The sequence below is a fragment of the Capricornis sumatraensis genome, chromosome 10, assembly GCF_032405125.1.
Source record: "Capricornis sumatraensis isolate serow.1 chromosome 10, serow.2, whole genome shotgun sequence".
NCBI lineage: Eukaryota > Metazoa > Chordata > Mammalia > Artiodactyla > Bovidae > Capricornis > Capricornis sumatraensis.
Window position 1 is genome coordinate 15,188,563 of NC_091078.1, and position 20,444 is coordinate 15,209,006.

At 36.7% G+C, this 20,444-nt stretch overlaps 1 protein-coding gene across 1 annotated transcript in view; it reads right to left on the reverse strand.

Moving 5' to 3' along the window:
* The window catches only part of ADK (adenosine kinase), a 504,899-nt gene that overhangs the window by 344,038 nt on the left and 140,417 nt on the right, over positions 1-20,444 (reverse strand). The window contains exon 4 of the mRNA XM_068981947.1: positions 17,106-17,184. Within this exon, the coding sequence (XP_068838048.1) occupies positions 17,106-17,184 (79 nt within the window). The remainder of the gene's footprint in view (positions 1-17,105; positions 17,185-20,444) is intronic.

Here is a 20,444-nt window from a genome sequence, read left to right on the forward strand (position 1 = left end):
ATGTTCATATTTCTCTGTTACATATTGTTAAATCACTTCTAAATACACAAAGATTAAACAGCAAAGCTCATCAATTTAACTATATACCACCTGCAATCAACCTGCTACTCTTAACAAGAACAGAGCTTCTCAATGGTCAGCTAACTTCCAACCAACCATCCAATTTTATTCCCACTTATTTGAAAGCTGCTAATTTTCATGTAGAGACTCTATGAAAAGTTGGAAATTATAGTTCATGATAGAATGGACAGCAATTACTACCAAGTAAGATCTATGAAAATGAATCCAAGGATTGTATCACTGCATACTGGATTCTAAATGCTTTACATGGGAGGGATTCAGGTAGGAGAATAGAATGAAATAGGGTTCCTTAGGTCAGTTCTTCATTTTATCTCACCAACCCCTGTGTATACATGCATACATATTTATCTTTACAGCCAACCATACAGGTGTCTAATTTTAAAAAGAGAAAATATTCCTTATCCTATTTACCTTGCACTTATTTCAAATTCCATTAACAAAAAACTCAGGCCTTTCATTTCCTAATAATATATTGCTGCTGTTGTTTAGTTGCAAAGTCATGGCCAACTCTTTTGCGACCCCATAGACTGCACCCTGCCAGGCTTCTCTGTCAATGAGATTTCCCAGGCAAGAATAGGGGAGTGGGTTGCCATTTCCTTCTCTAGGGGATCTTCCAGACCCAGGTATTGAACCCATGTCTCCTGCTTGGCAGGCAGATTCTTACCACTGAACCACCTGGGAAGCCCAATATAAATATTCAGTTCAGTTCAGTCGCTCAGTCGTGTCCGACTCTTTGCGACCCCATGAATCGCAGCACGCCAGGGCTCCCTGTTCATCACCATCTCCCGGAGTTCACTCAGACTCACGTCCATCGAGTCCATGATGCTATCTAGCCATCTCAGATACATAATCAAATAATCTTATAAATCAATGTGAATACAATGTCCTGAAAATGTCAAAGAAGGAATGAGTATCTTGACTGGTACAGGAATAAAATTAGAAAATAGGAAGTTATTGGCTCTTAATGGATGGCAACAATGCCTCTGAGGGGGAAAGCAAAAGAAACAAGTGGGGAGTGGGGAGTTCAGAGTATGTGGTCACCTAAAAAGCAGCAATGCACAGGGTAGGTCCAAGCAAACAAACAGTTTAGTTCACTCTTTTATGTTTTACCTGTGCCACTCTGCTTGCAGAATCTTAGCTGCACAATCTAGGACTGAACCCAGGCCCTAGAAGTGAAAGTACCAAGACCTAACAACTGGACAGCCAGGGAATTCACTTAGCTCACTTTCTTAGCGTAAAGATGAGTATCAGGCAAATAAACAGAACCTGGAAAGTACTATCACAGACTCTCAATTTAACAATTCAATATTATATACTGCAAAGTTGACAGTGAACTACAATACACAGACTATATATAAAAAATGAAGAACAATTTCCTAAGATTTAATATGAACTCTAAAGATTTTAACAGATGATTCATTTACAAATTCAAAAATTTTATCAATAAGCTATTATATTCAAAAGCCTATTCATATAGTACTGTTACAATAAAAACTCTGTCTTAAGAATTTTCTTTTACATACTCTGAATTTCTTCCAGTGGAAACAAGAACATTTTGCAGTTATACTCAACTAAGATTTTTATGACCAATCTAGATAGCATATTCAAAAGCAGAGACATTACTTTGCTGACTAAGGTCCGTCTAGTCAAAGCTATGGTTTTTTCTGTGGTCATGTATGGATGTGATATTTGGACTGTGAAGAAGGCTGAGTGCCAAAGAATTGATGCTTTTGAATTGTGGTGTTGGAGAAGACTCTTGAGAGTCCCTTGGACTGCAAGAAGATCCAACCAGTCCATTCTGAAGGAGATCAGCCCTGGGATTTCTTTGGAGGGAATGATGCTGAAGCTGAAACTCCAATACTTTGGCCACCTCATGCAAAGAGTTGACTTATTGGAAAAGACTCTGATGCTGGAAGGGATTGGAGGCAGGAGGAGCAGGGGAAGACAGAGGATGAGATGGCTGGATGGCATCACTGACTCGATGGACATGAGTCTGAGTGAACTCTGGTAGTTGGTGACTGACAGGGAGGCCTGGCGTGCTGCGATTCATGGGGCTGCAGAGAGTCAGACACGACTGAACGACTGAACTGAACTGAAGATTTTTAAAAACTTCTTTTCCTACACTTAACTTTGGATATTATCAGCTAAACTGAGGGCTTAAAGGGGAACCCTAAATGAGCATGTCTTAGAAATGCTTTAAAATTCCTTATTTACATAGCACAAAATGTGTTAAGCAAAATTCAGACCTTTGATTTAACTCTCAGAAGTTAGCTTATTTGCCCACTAACATAAGTAAAAATCATGACATTATTTTATTAGGTATGGTGAATATCTTATGATATCATGTATTCAGAAAGACTATAAACATCCTGAAGACCAACTTAGATAAGAGTATTTTAGGGGTTCCACATTTTACTTTATCATATCTATTATTAATGTGATAATCACCATCACATTACATCTGTGAGTCCTTCAAATCAGAAATAGTTATGTAAAAGCTAAGTTTTTTAATTTATTTACTAGTTTTATTTGGCTTTGCCAGATATTAGTTGGAGCAGATGGGATCTAGTTCCCCAACCAAGGATTGAACTCGAGCCCTTTGCATAGCCACGGGACCACCAGGTAAGTCCCAAAGCTACGCTTTTTGATCACTTACTATGCGTCAGGCACCTTGCTAGGTAATTCATGCCTATTACTACATTGAATTTTCTTAATAAACTATAAAGTTTTGATGTTTTGAGTTATCATCTCATTTTACTTGTGAATAAATTAATGCTCAAAGAATTGAAGGCCACTCAATATGAAAGTGAAGAACCAGGTTTAAAATAAAGATCTTTGCCTCTGAAGATTATACTATTATCAACTTTATTTATATTGCAGTCAAAACATTTCAATGCATGACATTAAAAGAAAAAAATAAATAATTAGATTAAAATAAATATTTATGCTTGTAAAGATGCTATGTTTTCAGCCTGTCAAAAAAAAAAAAAAAAACACCTAAATAAAATTAGTACAAACCAGAGAATCAAGCACTAAAGAAAAATAAGTTTTCTTATACAGGGTTATGTCTCTTCATCACTTCCGTCACTCAAAATTTGTTCACTGAAAGTCTTTTAAGTCACACAGATTGCTGGAGATACTAAGGACACAGAGAAAGGACTAAAACAAAGGGCCTGCCCTCATAATGCTTATATTTTAAAGAATATGCAATAATAACAGGAGAAAAATATTACAATAATAAATTGTAGTAACAGGCTAAAAAGGAAAAATAATTATGCTATCAACTCAACAATTATTCTTTTCTAATATTTATTTATTTACTTTATCTTTGGCTCTGCTGGGCCTTCGCTGCTACAAATGGATGTTGTTTAGTTGTGGTGGGAAAGGGCAACTCTCTACTTGCAGTGTGTGGGCCTCTCATTGCAGTGGCTTCTCTTGTGGCTCCAGGGTACAGGCTCAGTAGCCGTGGCACACAGGCTTAGCTGACCAGCCTCATATGGAACCTTCCCAGACCAGGCATCCAACTCATGTCCCCTGCATTGGCAGGTGGATTCTTTACCACCAGAGAACTTGTCAACAGCTCTTCTTAATAAAAGTTGTGAAAATATAAAGATTAGAATTATTCTTCCCTAACATTAATTACAGGCTTCTCAAGTGGCTCAGTGGTAAAGAATCCACCTGTCAAGCAGGAAACGTGGGTTCAATCCCTGGGTCAAGAAGATAGCCTGGAGCAGAAAGTGGCAATCCCCTCCACAGTTCTTGCCTGGGAAATCACATGGACAAAGCCAATCCCAAGGTGGGCAACAGTTCACGGATTTGCAAAGAGTAGGACGTGACTAAATAGCAGCAGCAACATGAAGTACACATCATATTATCACCTTTGAGCTATTTCATGAGTTTATATCTATAAAAATCAAAAATTAAGATCAACCCAGTAGAGATGAAAAATGAAATGTCACCTCATCATCATCAGTTTCGTAATATTTATAGACTGATTCCATGGACCACATGTATCTCCAGTCCTAAAGTCTCCTTAAGATAAACTGCAACATCTTACCTGTACACTAATAACAATGAGTTAAATAAAATTGTTGGCATGTGTTTATTTTATATCTGAGAGTGATGATTTTACCTTCTAAGAATGTTAGCCTGTTAGAGTACTATGATTATTCCCATTTTACAGAAAAGGAAACCGAAACTTGAAAAGGTTAGGTAACCAGTCCAAGTTTACACTTCTCAAGCTTTATTTACTGCACAAAATATCACTAAGCCCCCCACCACTATATGATGTTAAGCTAAAATTTTACTTTTTTTTTTTCACTTTTACAAAATATCTTATCACCAAAAGTACCAAAGAAAACAGAAATACTCTAGAAAAGCTTGTCTTAAAAAACATGGCAGTTGACAGTACCACTATACCATTTAGTCGGCAAAGACCATCTTTACTATCCAACTAATCAAACAAAAAGTCCAGTGGTCAAATGGTTAAGAATCCACCCGTGAATGCAGGGGACACAGGTTTAATCCCTGCTTCACAAAGATCTCACATGTTACATGGCAACTACGTCCCTGCCCCACAACTACTGAACCACTGCTTGGTCTTACCACCACAACTACCGAAGCCTGTGTGCCCAGAGCCCGTGCTCAGCAACAAGAGAAGACACCACAGTAAGACGTCTGCACACCCACTTGCTACAACTAGAGAAAGTCCGCACACAGCAACGAAGATCTAGTGCAGTCAAAAATAAATATATAAATCTTAAAAAAAAAAAAAAAAAAGCCTTCCCTATTTAAAAAAAAAGTCTAGGCACTCACCTCTATACCAGAAGAGGTCCCAACTTTGTTTTTCAGTTCCAAAAAATAAATTAATTAATCAAAAAGACACTTATTTAAATGTAATTACAAACGAATAACAGGAAACAGAATCAACGCAAAAAATTTTATCCCCTGGATGAAATAAGGTCCTGCTATTTCCAGTTTTCCTTACTGAAGCACTTGTTGCTTTACTATTAGGCAGGAGAAACACAATATCAAACTGTAACCATGTTTAATTTCATACCATGGGACAATGTACCACATTAAGGTTCGTAAGTGTGAAAGGCACACTTTTTTTTTTAATGAAGTGCATGCTTTATGATATATAGGTATAGATTTATACTATAAAACCTCAGAGCACACCAAAACTACTGAGACAAAACCAAAGGCATGTTTTACTAATGGGGGCAAAAGAATCCCTGAACTTAGTCATAAAGTAAGCCTTAAAGGACAAAAAATACAGAAAGAAGGACAGAGAAAAAGAGGATGGGGAGCTAAGGAAGAAAGAGAAAATATTGGTTTTTGCTTTACATTTTGGAATCTAACTTAATATAGAAGGATGTCACAAATACATGAAAAATATCATTTAGGAAAACAAAACACTACTTTTTTCACCTTAGTTTACTACAACAGTCATTCACAGTCTAATTCAACAAAGAAAAATATTACCAAAGAAGCAAGACATTAATTCATACTTAATTTTTTCAACTGCAAGGAGAAATTCACAATATAAAGAGTCAACTTTATTTTGTAAGATTCAAGTTAAAATTATTAAAATAGGCACTAAAAGAAACCTTCTTTTTAGGGACATAAAAGTTTGACAAGATTCTGTGTTGCATCACCATCTGCCATATCCTGCTCTGATATTTATAAAAATAGTTGTGCTATTGATGTTTCTACAACTGCTCCAGGTGTAAGGCATTAGAAGGGAGAACTCTCTTTGATCACTCCAGTGTCATTTCTTCTCTTTAGATCTAAGCAGTATAGACTGTTCCCAGATTCCCTGAGATATATCTACTAAACTGCCTTTTAATCTCTAAATAGTTTTTTCAAGTGAAATTGGTCAGAAAATGAAATAATCAGAATACTACTTATTCATATAGGAAAGCCACAGATTTGTTTCTTTAAAAGAAAAAAAAAGTCTACAAAAATAAAGATGAGGATCTCAATTTTCATCAATTTTTATTTCTAAATGCTACTGTTACTAAAAAAATAAAGATGAGGATCTCAATTTTCATCAATTTTTATTTCTAAATGCTACTGTTACTAAAAAAATAAAGATGAGGATCTCAATTTTCATCAATTTTTATTTCTAAATGCTAGTTACTAAAACCCAACGCACACTGAGTCCAAACAATACTAAATGTCAGTTTGGAACAAAGCAAGGCTTACTGAGGGCCATGCAAAGAGATGGGTGCTTCATCCCTGAAAAACCCAAACTCAGGATTTCCCTGGTGGTCCAGTGGTTAAGAGTACGCCTGCCAGTGCAGGAGACCCTGGATCAATCCCTAGTCCGAAAAGATCCCACATGCACTGGTGCAACTCAGCCTGCACTCTAGAGCCTGTGAAATGCAGTTACCGAAACCCACACCTAGAGCCCATGTTCCACAACAAGAGAAGTTACTGCTAGACAAGTCTGCACACCGCAACAAGAGAAAGCCCACATGCAGGAATGAAGATGGAGCGCAGCCAAAAATAAATATAAATAAGCAATTTAAAAATATAAAACAAACAAACAAAAATCTGAACTCCCCAAAAGCTTTCAGCAAAGCCCTTTTCTGTGAAAAGTGAGGAAGAGTTTAGGTTAGTCCTAAACTTCTTGGTATTAGGTCACAGTCAGGTAACAACATTCCTATAAATCTCCACAAGAGAAACATTATTCTACGTTCTGACAAGAAAGGACCAGACCCCAAGGCACAACTCCGACCCTCTGAGATCAGGTCCTGGCTAAGAGGCGGCAGCTCTCGGTTGGTGACTCCCTCAGGGCACGGTTACCAAACCCTGCCCAGCTGACATCGCTGGGGGAGACAGGTGCCCAGGACCCAACTGGCCCTCAGGCTCCACAGGCCACCCACACAGCGGAGGCAGGTTGGCAGATGGCAGCTGCATTTGGTGGTAGAGGCAGAGATTGGGGAGAGGTTCACTGCCGCCTCAAGGCCTGGGCCCGGGCAGTAGTGGAGCCCCACAGGACACAGCCTTCAGCCTGTTCCCTGGGAGCCCCAGCTCACTCACTACCTGTTGCTGGATGAGCTGAAGAGCCCTGGGGAGAAGGCCAGGACACACTCTCATCTTACTCTCTGACTGAGGACCACCACTCTGTTGGTCCTAAGGTGAATGGGCCCACTAATGGTCCCTCAGGGGAGGGAACCAGCGCAGCACTGACCAGTGGGTGAGCAGGACCACTAACAGTTCAAGGTAACCACAGCCAGGTAACAAGATGCCGGGAAAACCTGCTGTGCGTAGCTGTGCTCTATTATGCTGTGACCTAATTGGAAATGTTACAAGGTTCTTAAAATACCAAGCTTACAATTCTGAGTTGAACATGTTTCTATTCAATCCAATATTAACTGTAAACTCTATAAAAAATGTTTTTAGGTATTCAATACATAAAGAGTTTGGGAAACCTTTAAAACAATTCTGAAAACTGATAGATTAAGTGATGTTTGTATGAAAAAAAGTACCCTTCCTAATACATACCTCTCATAGTCATACTGCATAAAACATAAAAATACTGACACAAAAATATTTCTCTCAAAATTAAACACACACACCGTGGTTAAAATTTCAATACAAAGGCTTATCTAACTGGGAGAAAGATGAGAAATACAAAGACTAAAAAGTCAATAACCAGAAAACCATGTGAAGAATTAGAAGGATATAAGAATTCAAGAAACGAGCAAGTGAAATGTTTAATGCTTATGTGAAGAAGAGAATCAAATCTATCACTGATGGATTTATATATATGATTAAGGAAGAAAATTTATAATCAGGAACATATTATACTTTCTAAAGAAAAATGTAGGAGAGAGGGCTATTTGACAAGGAACATATATAAATTTAGTAGTTTTCAATAAATGATTTAAACTACAGCAAAGAAAGAAGCACTATTTGATCCCCAAGATCTTGGCTTCAAATGAGAAAGAAAAACATATTTAGAAAAATGACAATTATTAAAGTAACAAGAAAAAGATTATCCTTTATTTTTGAAGAAAGAATTATAACAATGCATATAGCCTTAACATTTCAGGGGATGAAAGAGAGAAGAATTAATTGATTCCAAAGACATTATATTCCAGGTAACAAAGACTGAGAAGGCACTTAAAATATTTGACTAGATACCCAGAATATATCCAAAATGACAAAATTTCAGTAAGTATAGAACATTAGAAAAATTAATAAATCAATTTGTGAGGGCACTTCCCTAGTGGTACAGTGGATAAAAATCTGCCTGCCAATGCAGGGGATATGGGTGTGATCCCTAGTCTGGGGAGATTCCATATACTATAGAGCACCTAAGCCCATGTGCCACAACTACCAAGGCCACACTCTAGAGAACCTTAACTTCTGAAGCTGCAAGCCACAACTAATGAAGCCCATACACCTAGAACCTGTGCACCAACAACAAGAGAAGTTACTGCAACAAGAAGCCCTCGCACTGCAACCAAGAGTATCCCCTGCTTACTGCAATCAGAGAAAGCCTGTGCGCAGCAACAAACACTCAGTGCAACCAAAAATAAAAAATAAACAATTTTTTTAAATGTACAGGAGGCTTAAAAACAGTGAATTTATATAACTTAAAACCATATAGGAATACCACATGTATCTGGTCATCAGACTTCTGAAAAATTCAGTGAGTCTGAAAAAATATGAACTGTCAAGAAGCAAAAAAATAGCCAAACAAGAAAAACTGCTGTCCCTAAGAAGCATGAAAGAAGGAGTTGGTTTACTCAGAGCTGTATTTAAAATGATGGCTACTTGATTCTCTGACAACCTCCAGCTCTTCCCAAATTGAAGCAGACTGTAAGAAGTAGAGACTATGTGAAATGCAACATAAGAACAAGTCAAAACTAAAGTCAACTAAGGAGGAGAGAAAAGTCTCCAGTAAGGGGAAAATCTCCAGTAAGGAGAGCAATCAGATGTTTCCAGTTAGAACATCTGAGTTCTAGTGCTGATCTGCTTTGTTACCCACCATGACATTTTATCTGTGTTATTTAATTAGAATCTTATCATTAAAACAGAAACCACATATTTTTTTCTGTCTCATAGGCTGTCATGAGGCTCTAAAGGTTGAGCAAGTATACAACATTGGTATACAATAAAGATTGCAAAGAAACAATAGTTTACAAAAACCAATAGCTCCAGCATAAGAACAGAATTCAATAGACCATTGGCCTTAAAACAGTGACCAACTTTTTAGAATTGCAGCCCAGGAACAAATATACCAGATTTATATATATATAAATATATATATTTTATATATATGTATATTTGCTATATACATATATATATACATATGTATGTGTATATATATATATATATATATATACACACATACATATGTATATAATGGCAAAACAATAATTATGGAACAATTGGTGAGACAGGCAGCTCCACACTCTAAGAAGCAACAACCGTCAAGAATACCAAGATATTATGTATTATAGGAATCACAGAAAAGAGGAAAGAGCAGGAAAAAATATCTGAAGACATAATGGTCAAAAACACCCCAAATTGATGAAATACATGCACCTATACATCAAAGAAACTCAACAATGAAAGAGATTCATACCAAGATTTGACTAAACTATCAAAAGACAAAGAATCTTAAAAGCAGAGAGAAGCAATTTGTCAAGAATAAAGGGTCCTCAATAATTGTAAAAGCTGATTTCTCATCAGAAACCATGGAGACCAGAAGGCAATGATATGACATATTTCAAGTACTGAACTGTCAACCAAGAGTTCTACACATAGCTAAACTACCCTTTAAGAGTAAAGGATAGCATGCTCCCTGGGGGCCTACTGGTTACGACTCCAGGCTCTCACTGTTGTGGCCCAGTTTCAATCCCTGATCAGGGAACTAAGGTCCCTCAAGCCACATGGTGCAACCAATAACTAAATAAATGAATAAATTAATAAGAATAAAGGATAAATTAAGACATTCACAGATAAAAACAAAAGTGGAAAGAAGCTGCTAATAGTAGACCTGCCCTATAAGAAATGCTGAAAGGAGTCATTCAGATTGAAGTGAAAGCACATCAGTTAGCATTGGTTTGTCCAAAAAGTTTGCTCATGTTCTTCTGTGAGATGTTATGGAAATAACATATAATAATAACTTAAAAACATATCAAGAAATAAAAAACAATGATGAAGGTAACTACACAGGCAAATATAAAAACCAGTATTACTATACTTTGGTCTGCAACTCCTCCTATAGGATTTAAAAGGTAAATGAATTAAATAGTAACTATAAATCTATGTTAATGAGCACACAATGTATAAAGATATAATCAGTGACAATAATATAAAGATGGATCATAGAGATATAAAGGGGCAAAGTGTTCATACTACTGAAACTAAGTTGATACTATTTAAACTAGGTTGTTATAAGTTTAGAATGAAACTGTAATCCCCCAAAGTAACCACCAAGGAAATAACTAAAACAAATATAGAAAAGGAAAGAAGATGGGAATCAAAATGGTACACTACCAAAAAGGATATGTAACAAATGAGTACTTGTCCTGAACTGTCTTTCCAAAATTCATACATTGAAGCCCTAACCTCTAAGATTTCAAAACGCAACTGTACTTGGAGGTTAGGTCTTTCAAGAGGTCATTAAGTTAAAATGAGACATTTATTATAGGCCCTAATCTGTAAGGAGATCGAACCAGTCCATCCTAAAGGAGATGAGTCCTGGGTGTTCATTGGAAGGACTGATGTTGAAGCTGAAACTCCAATACTTTGGCCACCTCATGTGAAGAGTTGGCTCATTGGAAAAGACCCTGATGCTGGGAAAGATTGAGGGCAGGAGGAGAAGGGGACAACAGAGGATGAGATGGTTTGATGGCATCACCAACTCGATGGACATGGGTTTGGGTGGACTCCAGGAGTTGGTGATGGACAGGGAGGCCTGGCGTGCTGCGCATCATGTGGTCGCAAAGAGTCGGACACAACTGAGCAACTGAACTGAACTGAATCTAATCTGACTAGTGTCTTTTTATAAGAATTAATAGAAACACACAGAGACACAAGGGTATGCACAGAGGGGCAAATATGTGAAAAGGCAGGAAGAGAAGAAAGGACCCAGAAGAAACCAAGGAGCCAACACCTTGACCTTAAACTTCTAAGCTTCCTTGATCTGTGAGAAAGTTAAATTCCTTTTTTAAGCCGCCCAATCCATGATGTTATTACGGCAGCCAGAGCAAACCACCATAGTATTTAATTGAAATTGTATATTTTCCTAACTCTTTATTAGACATTTAAATTTCAATAGGCCATCCTGTATATTCTTAATGTACATAAATGTAATAAGATTTTTAAAAAGAAGAGTTAAGTACACTTGGATTAAACAGATATTACCAAAATTCAGAAAAAAATAACAATGACATGTTCCATTTTGTCCCATAAAACAAAAGAATATTTCAAATTTGTTTCTAATACTTCTCTGAACTGATTAGAACCATTAGGACATCTCCTTTAATGTGTGATAAAACTGCTGCTGCTGCTAAGTCACTTCAGTTGTGTCCAACTCTGTGCGACCCCAGAGACGGCAGCCCACCAGGCTCCCCTGTCCCTGGGATTCTCCAAACAAGAACACTGGAGTGGGTTGCCATTTCCTTCTCCAATGCATGAAAGTGAAAAGTGAAAGTGAAGTCGCTCAGTCGTGTCCGACTCTTCGCGACCCCATAGACTGCAGCCTACCAGCCTCCTCTGTCCATGGGATTTTCCAGGCAAGGGTATTGGAGTGGGGTGGTGATAAAACTGGGTACAGTTAAATGTAAATGTCACTCTGACTTACAGCGTTGCTCTTATCAAGTCCACATTCATGATGTCCATCCAACACGATGACATGAAACTAAATATCCTTTCAACAAAAGCATCTGACCATGTAATACTTTAGATTTTACTTATTAGCAATAACAGACATTGAGATATATCAGAATCCGTTTCTAGCTCTACCTTGAATCTAAATGCCTGTTTTAGTATTCCAAATGTTTATTCAATCATATCCTTTGCATCGGTAGATTCATTACATATACTATCCATGCCTAAAATGAACATTATTTCAGAACACTTCAAAACACAATGGTCACTGCAGTTTGGGCTGTCAAGCTGGATTCTAAGTAAGTTACAGTTTTAGTAAAGTCATTGAGAAAGTCCTATTTAAGTTAGCTACCCTTTCAAAGTGACCTTCTATCCCTCTTGAGATACAAAGCAGTCCTATCACACAACAGTGAGTCATTCGATTGTTGTGTGAGTTTTTCTTAGCCTCTTTATGGCCTCTTCAAGTATCATCTAACACTTCTGGAGAAATGGCACATAAATTTTTGTTTTACTGTAATCTTTCTCTGCATTCTCTTCAATGTACATTAGACAAGGACATTCTTCTTATATCACATCTTTAAAATATTATATTGCAGGTCATATTTTCTAGGTCCAGCAATAATTATAGCCATCTTTCAAGCACATGTTCAAGGAGGCAATCTTCTTCCATTTTTTTAAAGTCAAAAATCACATTAAGTGCATCTGTACATTTAAAAAAACTGAAAAGTGATCAAACGTCCACTATGAAGGTGCCAATCTCACAGGTAAGCAAATCACATCACTTTTTTGTATACAACACATGCAGGATATTTAGAAAATAAAATCTTTTTATTTTCATCAGTAAGTTTACAATGAACAGAATCTGTTAAAATTTAAATTTGCACTGCCTGTCAAATATGCAGATAAGAAAAGCCTAAAAAGTATATTTGGGCATGATATCAACAGTATTACGATATCTTATTTTATGCTGCCTGAAGTTTGATTAAAATCTTCAAAACATGTTTTAACAAATTAAATTCTCTAAGAGCTAATGGGAACATTTTCCTGTTGACGTGGTTTGTCCCATCGCTTATATCAAAGTGTGGCTGCTGATGAGATCTGACAGAATGAGTTCTACATCGTCAAATGTTACCCTTCACTCTCCATGTGACTTTCAGTTCTTCTTTAATAGCAGTGATGACTTTTCCAAGTAACTTTCCCTTTCAGTGTTTCAGCATATCTTTAAATATAGCTACCATGCAAGGTACTGTTGTTAAACTACTGAATAAGGAGAAATCGACCTAAACCTGGTGTTGTGTGGTGAAATTACCTTAAAGCCCTGGTAGACTCCAAGTACTTTATAAGCAAGCTATACCAGAGGACACAGAACAGAAAGGGCCTGCTGACCAAATTAAGCTGTTGAAATCATAGATGTATCCATCTAAAGTACACAGCAAGAAGCAAGGGAAAGTGTTGGAGCAGGTTAATGCTCACTTGCAAATAAGTGTAACGACCACACCACCTGAATGTTCACACATTATCTGCCTTTAACCTCATCCGACTGATGATAACGGTATAGGTAGGAGAACAAGGCCACAGTTTGAGCAACGGGGCCCAGAGACGGGAGTCCTTGGCAGATATTATAAAACAAGGAAACTAAATCTTGGGAAATAACTTGAGTAGTCATGGCTTTATTTACCTTTCCAAAGTTACACACCTGAGAGGCCAGAAATAAGGACATAGTAAGTTTCACTAATGAGTGATCTTTCGAGGGTAGGTATAACTGTCAGCCTAGTATTACATGGTCATAATATGTTTTTTCCATCCTTTTCTAGCTATAAGTAACACTCTTGTTTGTTATAGCATAGCTTTTTATTCCATCTTCAGCAGTCTTACAGGTTACAAATTTACTTGCTATTTATATTTAACAAATCATATCAATAATGCCTGTTTCTCAAGCTACTTGTTTACTACTTATACTTGGCAGTCCAGTGGTTAAGACATTGTGCTTCCACTGCAGGAGATAAGGGTTTGATCCCTGGTTGGAAACTAAGATCCCAAATGGTGCATGGCACGGGCAAGGGAAAAAAAAAAAAAAGCCTGTTAGTTTTATCTCAATCTTAAAAGCTATCGGTTTACTATTTATAAATTTCATCTATCTTTATTTTTCCTATCTTTACAGAAGAACTGAATTATTTTCAAAATACCTATTACAAAAGATCACACAGGAAACACATATTACACATGGTATGTACTAACAAAAACGATACAGAATTAAATTATTCATGAGTACTTTGATGACGACTGAATTCCTCTCATAGAGCTTCGCCCTATTTTAGGTCTACAGTTCACAGGGCCTGGAAGACATTCAGTTAGCACAGTTACACTAAACTGGTATTTGTTGCCCAGTATTTGCTTCTCAGTCACCTAGAATAATAAGAGAAAATGGAAGAGCAATCCAGTTGTTCTCTGAGGTAAAGGAGAACACAAATGGATAAGAAAAGAAAACCAAAGCCCAAAACCAACAAATCAAATGCACTAACAGAAAACAAAATCTGGAACCTGTCCTGATGGGCCATCTCCAGCTAGACTTTTTAAACAGCTTACAGTTCAACCTCATTCATTCATCACATTAGATTCAAGCAAGGCTTTATCAAAACTGTTCATGTTAAGGATCTAAATATTATATCAAATTTGACTTAAACTTAAGAAGACACAGCTTATGATACCAGCTACTACCGACCACAACGGTTAGCACATAGCAGATGCCAATAAATATTTACTTTGTGTATAAAGCAATCGATTATTTCCATTAATGACTGCCATGGAAAATCTGAAGAATTCTCCTTCTGAAGAAAAGTACTTCTCTAGGAACATTTTTCAAACCTCTCTGGCTACCCCAAAGATAAATTATAATTGGGCAATTATGTAGCTGAATCATCAATCAGATGAAAAGGAAAAGCACTCTTAAAATATTAGGGGAACTAAAAAGCCAAATAACATGTTTAACTGAAGACTAGATTGAAACAGTATTTTTAAGTGGATGAGAGCCACAAATCTGATTGTTCTGTCCATGGATGGGTAAGTTTATAGTTTGTTAACTAAGTAAAATGGGGGGAGGGGGAGAAGCCCTGCAACCCTAGTGGTTTCCAAACCTTCCCTTAAAGAGCAGTATAACTTTTTAAAATGTTCATTATCTCATTAATCCTTATGACCTTCATTTGAGATACACATTAAACTCCACATTTATAGATGAAAGGCCCATTAAAGTTGCTCATGGTTTCACAGCCAGTAAAGCAACAAAGTTTGAACCCAAACCCAGTTTAATGGATTCCCATAGCCACAAGAGCAAGCCTATGTTCTTGATGCCTCAGTGATTGTTAAATAAGCAAATGAAATATAAAACTTGAATAAAGTTGATACTACTTCCTATAGAAGCATTTCTAGAATCTATTTTTCAATTTATTTTTAAAATACGGTAAAAGATATACAAGATATATACAAAAGGTATACAAGATATAAAAAAGAGATACAAAATTTATATTTTTAATCATTTTTAAGCATACAGTGCAATGGCATTAGATATATTCACACTGTTGTACAACCACACTATTCACCTCTAAACTCTTCATCTTATAAAACTGAAACTCTATGCCCAGTAAGCAATAACTCTTCATTTTCTCTTCCTATAACCCCTGGAAACTACGTTCTACTTACCATCTCTATGAATTTGACTAATTTGGGTACCTCGTATAGGTGGAATCATCAATATTAATACTCCTGTGACTAAGTTATTTCATATACTGTATATACTCAAGATTCATTCATATTGTAGTATGTGTCAGAATTTCCTTACTTTTTAAGGCTGAAAAATATACCACTGTATGCATACACCACATTCTGTTTGGCCATTCAGTCACTAAAGGACATGTGGGTTGCCTCCACTTTTTAGCTGTTGTGAATAATTCTGTCATGAACACACATGTACATATATGTCAATACCCTGCTTTTAATTCTTTTTGGGTATATAACCTGTCTCAGTGTGCTCTGCCTGATGTAACAAAATATCATAGACCAGATGGCTTGAACAATAGAAAACTTTTTCTGGAGGCTTGGAAATCTAAGATTAAGAAACAGCTGATGTGGCAGCCTGAGAAGACTAATAAAAACACCTAAGTACAAAAAGTAAAAAGTCTTTTTTCTATTAACCTGAACTTACTAAATGACTACCGGAATGTTAAACAAACGAACAAAATCCACTGATAAATACAAAGATCTCACCTCCTCAGGCCACTGAACACAGTATTTTACAACCTAAAACATTTTACTACTTTAAATGATCAAATGATTAAATTTGAGCTTTGATAGTATGCAGGATAATTATAGTAAATGTCTAAATTTAATAAAAGTCCAATCTTTGACAATTCTCCACTTCTTCAGTCCATAATTAAAATTGCAAGGGAAAGCATTAATCAATGTAAAAAAAAATCAAAATGACCTGAATCCATGAGAGTTAACTTGTGACTGCAGTTACAGGGATTCTGAGCTAGTTTACAAATCACAGAGGTAAGAACAGAGATTTATAAAGCTCTTTCTGTTCTTCATAATTGGAACTTTAAATAGAACACTAACATTACCACTTAAAATTAGGTTACACTGGTAACTTGAAAGAGTACACGTCAAAATGAGTTTGTCCAATTACCCACTAGAAGATGTATATAGATACATACACAGATGCATAAACTCATATATAAATATACACAAATATATAGATATATATGTATTTATATATAAGAAAACTTATAGTATCCGTAAGAACACCCATTCTAAGTACTATAAGAAAGCCATAAAATTTAATTATATTAAAAAAACTAAGAACTTTGGCAGAGTAAAAGATGTGAAAACTCATTAAAGTACAAATGACAAATAAAAAATACTTTCAATTCCAAAAAAGGAATACTATTTATAAAATATGCAGAACTTCTACAAATTAATAACATGAAATGTTATAAAATATATCCAAAGGATTCCACAGGTAATTAAGAAATATATATGAATAATAAACATTTAAAACCAACAGAAATATTCTATAACAAAAAATATAGGTTAAAATACTTATGAACAATGGCCAAAAGTATCAAATCATTTTGAGCCAATTTCTTTTACCACCTTTAAAATAATCAACTAACCTGGGCCACTTTAATTGAATTCTGGGTAGAGCCACCAGCATGATATTCAACTTTGAATTTTTTTACAAGTTCATCAAACCTAAAAGTAAATCATAGTAGAAAAATGTTAGCATTTGTCAGTTGTCACAATGCAAATTTTTCTGATTAGAAGCTCATTAAATTACATTTAGTGAAATTTTTGAATTACATAATTATGTTGAATAAATGAATTAAAATGCTATATGAAAACAACTTTGCTAAATTTCCATACTTAACAAATTGTTTTCTACAAGTGTACAATTATGAGACTTTAAAATACATAGGGTGACCATAATTAGACATTAAATACAAGGTAAAAATAAAAATTTGTAAGTTATTAAATATTTATAAGCAATGAATATTTTCCTACTTTAAATGTTAAATTCTAAAATTCTTACAAATGTATGTCCTAATAAGTTCAAATTTTTTTAATATCATGATCACTACCATTTTATAACTTAAAGAATTACAAAACTACATGGAGTTGCATAATTCTTAGGAAAGTTGATTGGTGACAGTTTCTCTATCTGCAAAATAGAGAGGCAGAGAGAGATGATCTAAAGCTTTCATACTTCATTACTTTGGCATCTGATAAAGGAAGATATATATACTAACTACACATAGTACTTTTCATACAAGGTGATGCATGTAAATCCCTAGTATTACACTCAAAGGGCTAAATAAATTGATTAAAATGTCTCAAATTACATGGCGTTTAATAATCTAGATGACAAGTCAATATTCTCTACTACACATCTCTAACATGTTGGATGCTGTGGGAGATAACCAAAGGGCATAGGCATAAACTTTATTTTAAAGGATTTATATGTTTTGGAGGGACAAGGATGAATGAATATGCATGAAAAAAGAGAAAATTTTAAAACACCAAGTTATCCATAAACAAAATGTATGCAATACAGAAAGCAAGGGTTACAGAAGACCAAAGAAAAGAGACTGGGATGTGAATACAGTGTTCAAGAAAGACACCAGTCTTAGTGCTATTTTCACAACTTTAAAATCTTAAAGCTCAGAAGGAGGTTTTTTACTCAAATGAAACCTTTCACAAAACTTCAAAATACAAAAAGGGATAAATATAGAGATGGTTACATTAGGAATAGGGAAAACAGAGTTACTATACCCACTTCTATCATTCCAATTGCCTTCAAACCACATCTATAAAACCCTGAGATGTCAATAAATACAACTGGCAAAGCCCAAACTGTGGACAAGGTGGCTCGGTGGTAAAGAATCCACCCAACAATGCAGGAGACACAGCAGACGCATGTTCGATCCCTGGGTGAGGAAGATCCCATAGCGTAAGAAATAGCAACTCACTCCAGTATTCTAGCCTGGGAAATTCCATGGATAGAGGAGGCTGGCAGTCGCAGGAGTCAGACGCGATGGAGCACCCACTAGAAAGCTTTGACAACAGTATCTGTATACCACTAAGAAGAACTTACAAAAAGACGATCTTAAAGACCCAGATAACCACGATAGTGTGCTCACTCATCTAAAGCCAGACATCCTGGAGTGCCAAGTCAAGTGGGCCTTAGGAAGCATCATTACAAACAAAGCTAGTGGAGGTGACAGAATTCCAGCTGAGCTATTTCAAATCCTAAAAGATGATGGTGTTAAAGTCCTGCAGTCAAAATGCCAGAAAATTTGGAAAACTCAGCAGTGGCCACAGGACTGGAAAAGGTCAGTTTTCATTCCAATCCCAAAGAAAGGCAATGCCAAAGAATATCCAAACAACTATACAATTGCACTCATCTCACACACCAGCAAAGTAATGCTCAAAATTCTCCAAGCGAGGCTTCAACAGTATGCGAACCAAGAATTTCCAGATGTTCAAGCTGGATTTAGAAAAGGCAGAGGAACCAGATATCAATTGCGAACATCCATTGGATCACAGAAAATGCAAGAGAATTCCAGAAAACTATCTACTTCTGCTTCACTGACCACACTAAAGTCTTTGACTGTGTGGATGACAACAAAACGTGGAAAATTCTTACAGATGGGAATACCAGACCACTTGATCTGTCTCCTGACTTCCCTGGTGGCTCAGACGGTAAAGCGTCTGCCTACAATGAGGGAGACTACGTTCGATCCCTGGTTCGGGAAGATCCTCTGGAGAAGGAACTGGCAACCCACTCCAGTACCCTTGCCTGGAAAATCCCATGGATGGAAGAGCCTGGTAGGCTACAGTCCGTGGGGTCGGACACTCAGTCGGACACGACTGATTGACTTCACCTTAACTTACCTTACCTTTTTGACCTGCCTCCTGAGAAATCTGTATGCAGGCCAAGAAGCAACAGTTAAAACTGGACATGGAATAGAGTGGTTCCAAATAGGGAAAGGAGTACGTCAAGGCTGTATAGTGTCACCTTGATTATTTAACTTATGTGCAGAGTCCATCATGTGAAATGCTGGCTGGATGAAGCACAAGCTGAAATCAAGATTGCAGAGAGAAATATCAATAACCTCAGATATGCAGATGACACTACCCTTATGGTAGAAAGTGAAGAGAAACTAAAGAATCTCTTGATCAAAGTGAAAGAGGAGACTGAAAAAGCTGGCTTAAAACTCAACATTCAAAAAACAAAGATCATGGCATACAGTCCCATCACTTCATGGCAAATAGATGGGGAGACACTGCAAACAGTGAGAGACTGTATTTTCAGTTCAGTTCAGTTCAGTTGCTCAGTCATGTCTGACTCTTTGCGACCCCATGAATCACAGCACGCCAGGCCTCCCTGTCCATCACCAACTCCCAGAGTTCACTCAGATTCATGTCCATCGAGTCAGTGATGCCATCCAGCCATCTCATCCTCTGTTGTCCCCTTCTCCTCCTGCCCCCAATCCCTCCCAGTATCAAAGTCTTTTCCAATGAGTCAACTCTTCGCATGAGGTGGCCAAAGTACTGGAGTTTCAGCTTTAGCATCATTCCCTCCAAAGAAATCCCAGGGCTGATCTCCTTCAGAATGGACTGGTTGAATCCCCTTGCAGTCCAAGGGACTCTCAAGAGTCTTCTCCAACACCACAGTTCAAAAGCATAAATTCTTTGGCACTCAGCCTTCTTCACAGTCCAACTCTCACATCCATACATGACTACTGGAAAAACCACAGCCTTGACTATTCGGACCTTAGTCGGCAAAGTAATGTCTGCTTTTCAATATGCTATCTAGGTTGGTCATAACTTTTCTTCCAAGGAGTAAGCGTCTTTTAATTTGGAGTACATCATGAGAAACGCTGGACTGGAAGAAACACAAGCTGGAATCAAGATTGCCGGGAGAAATATCAATAATCTCAGATATGCAGATG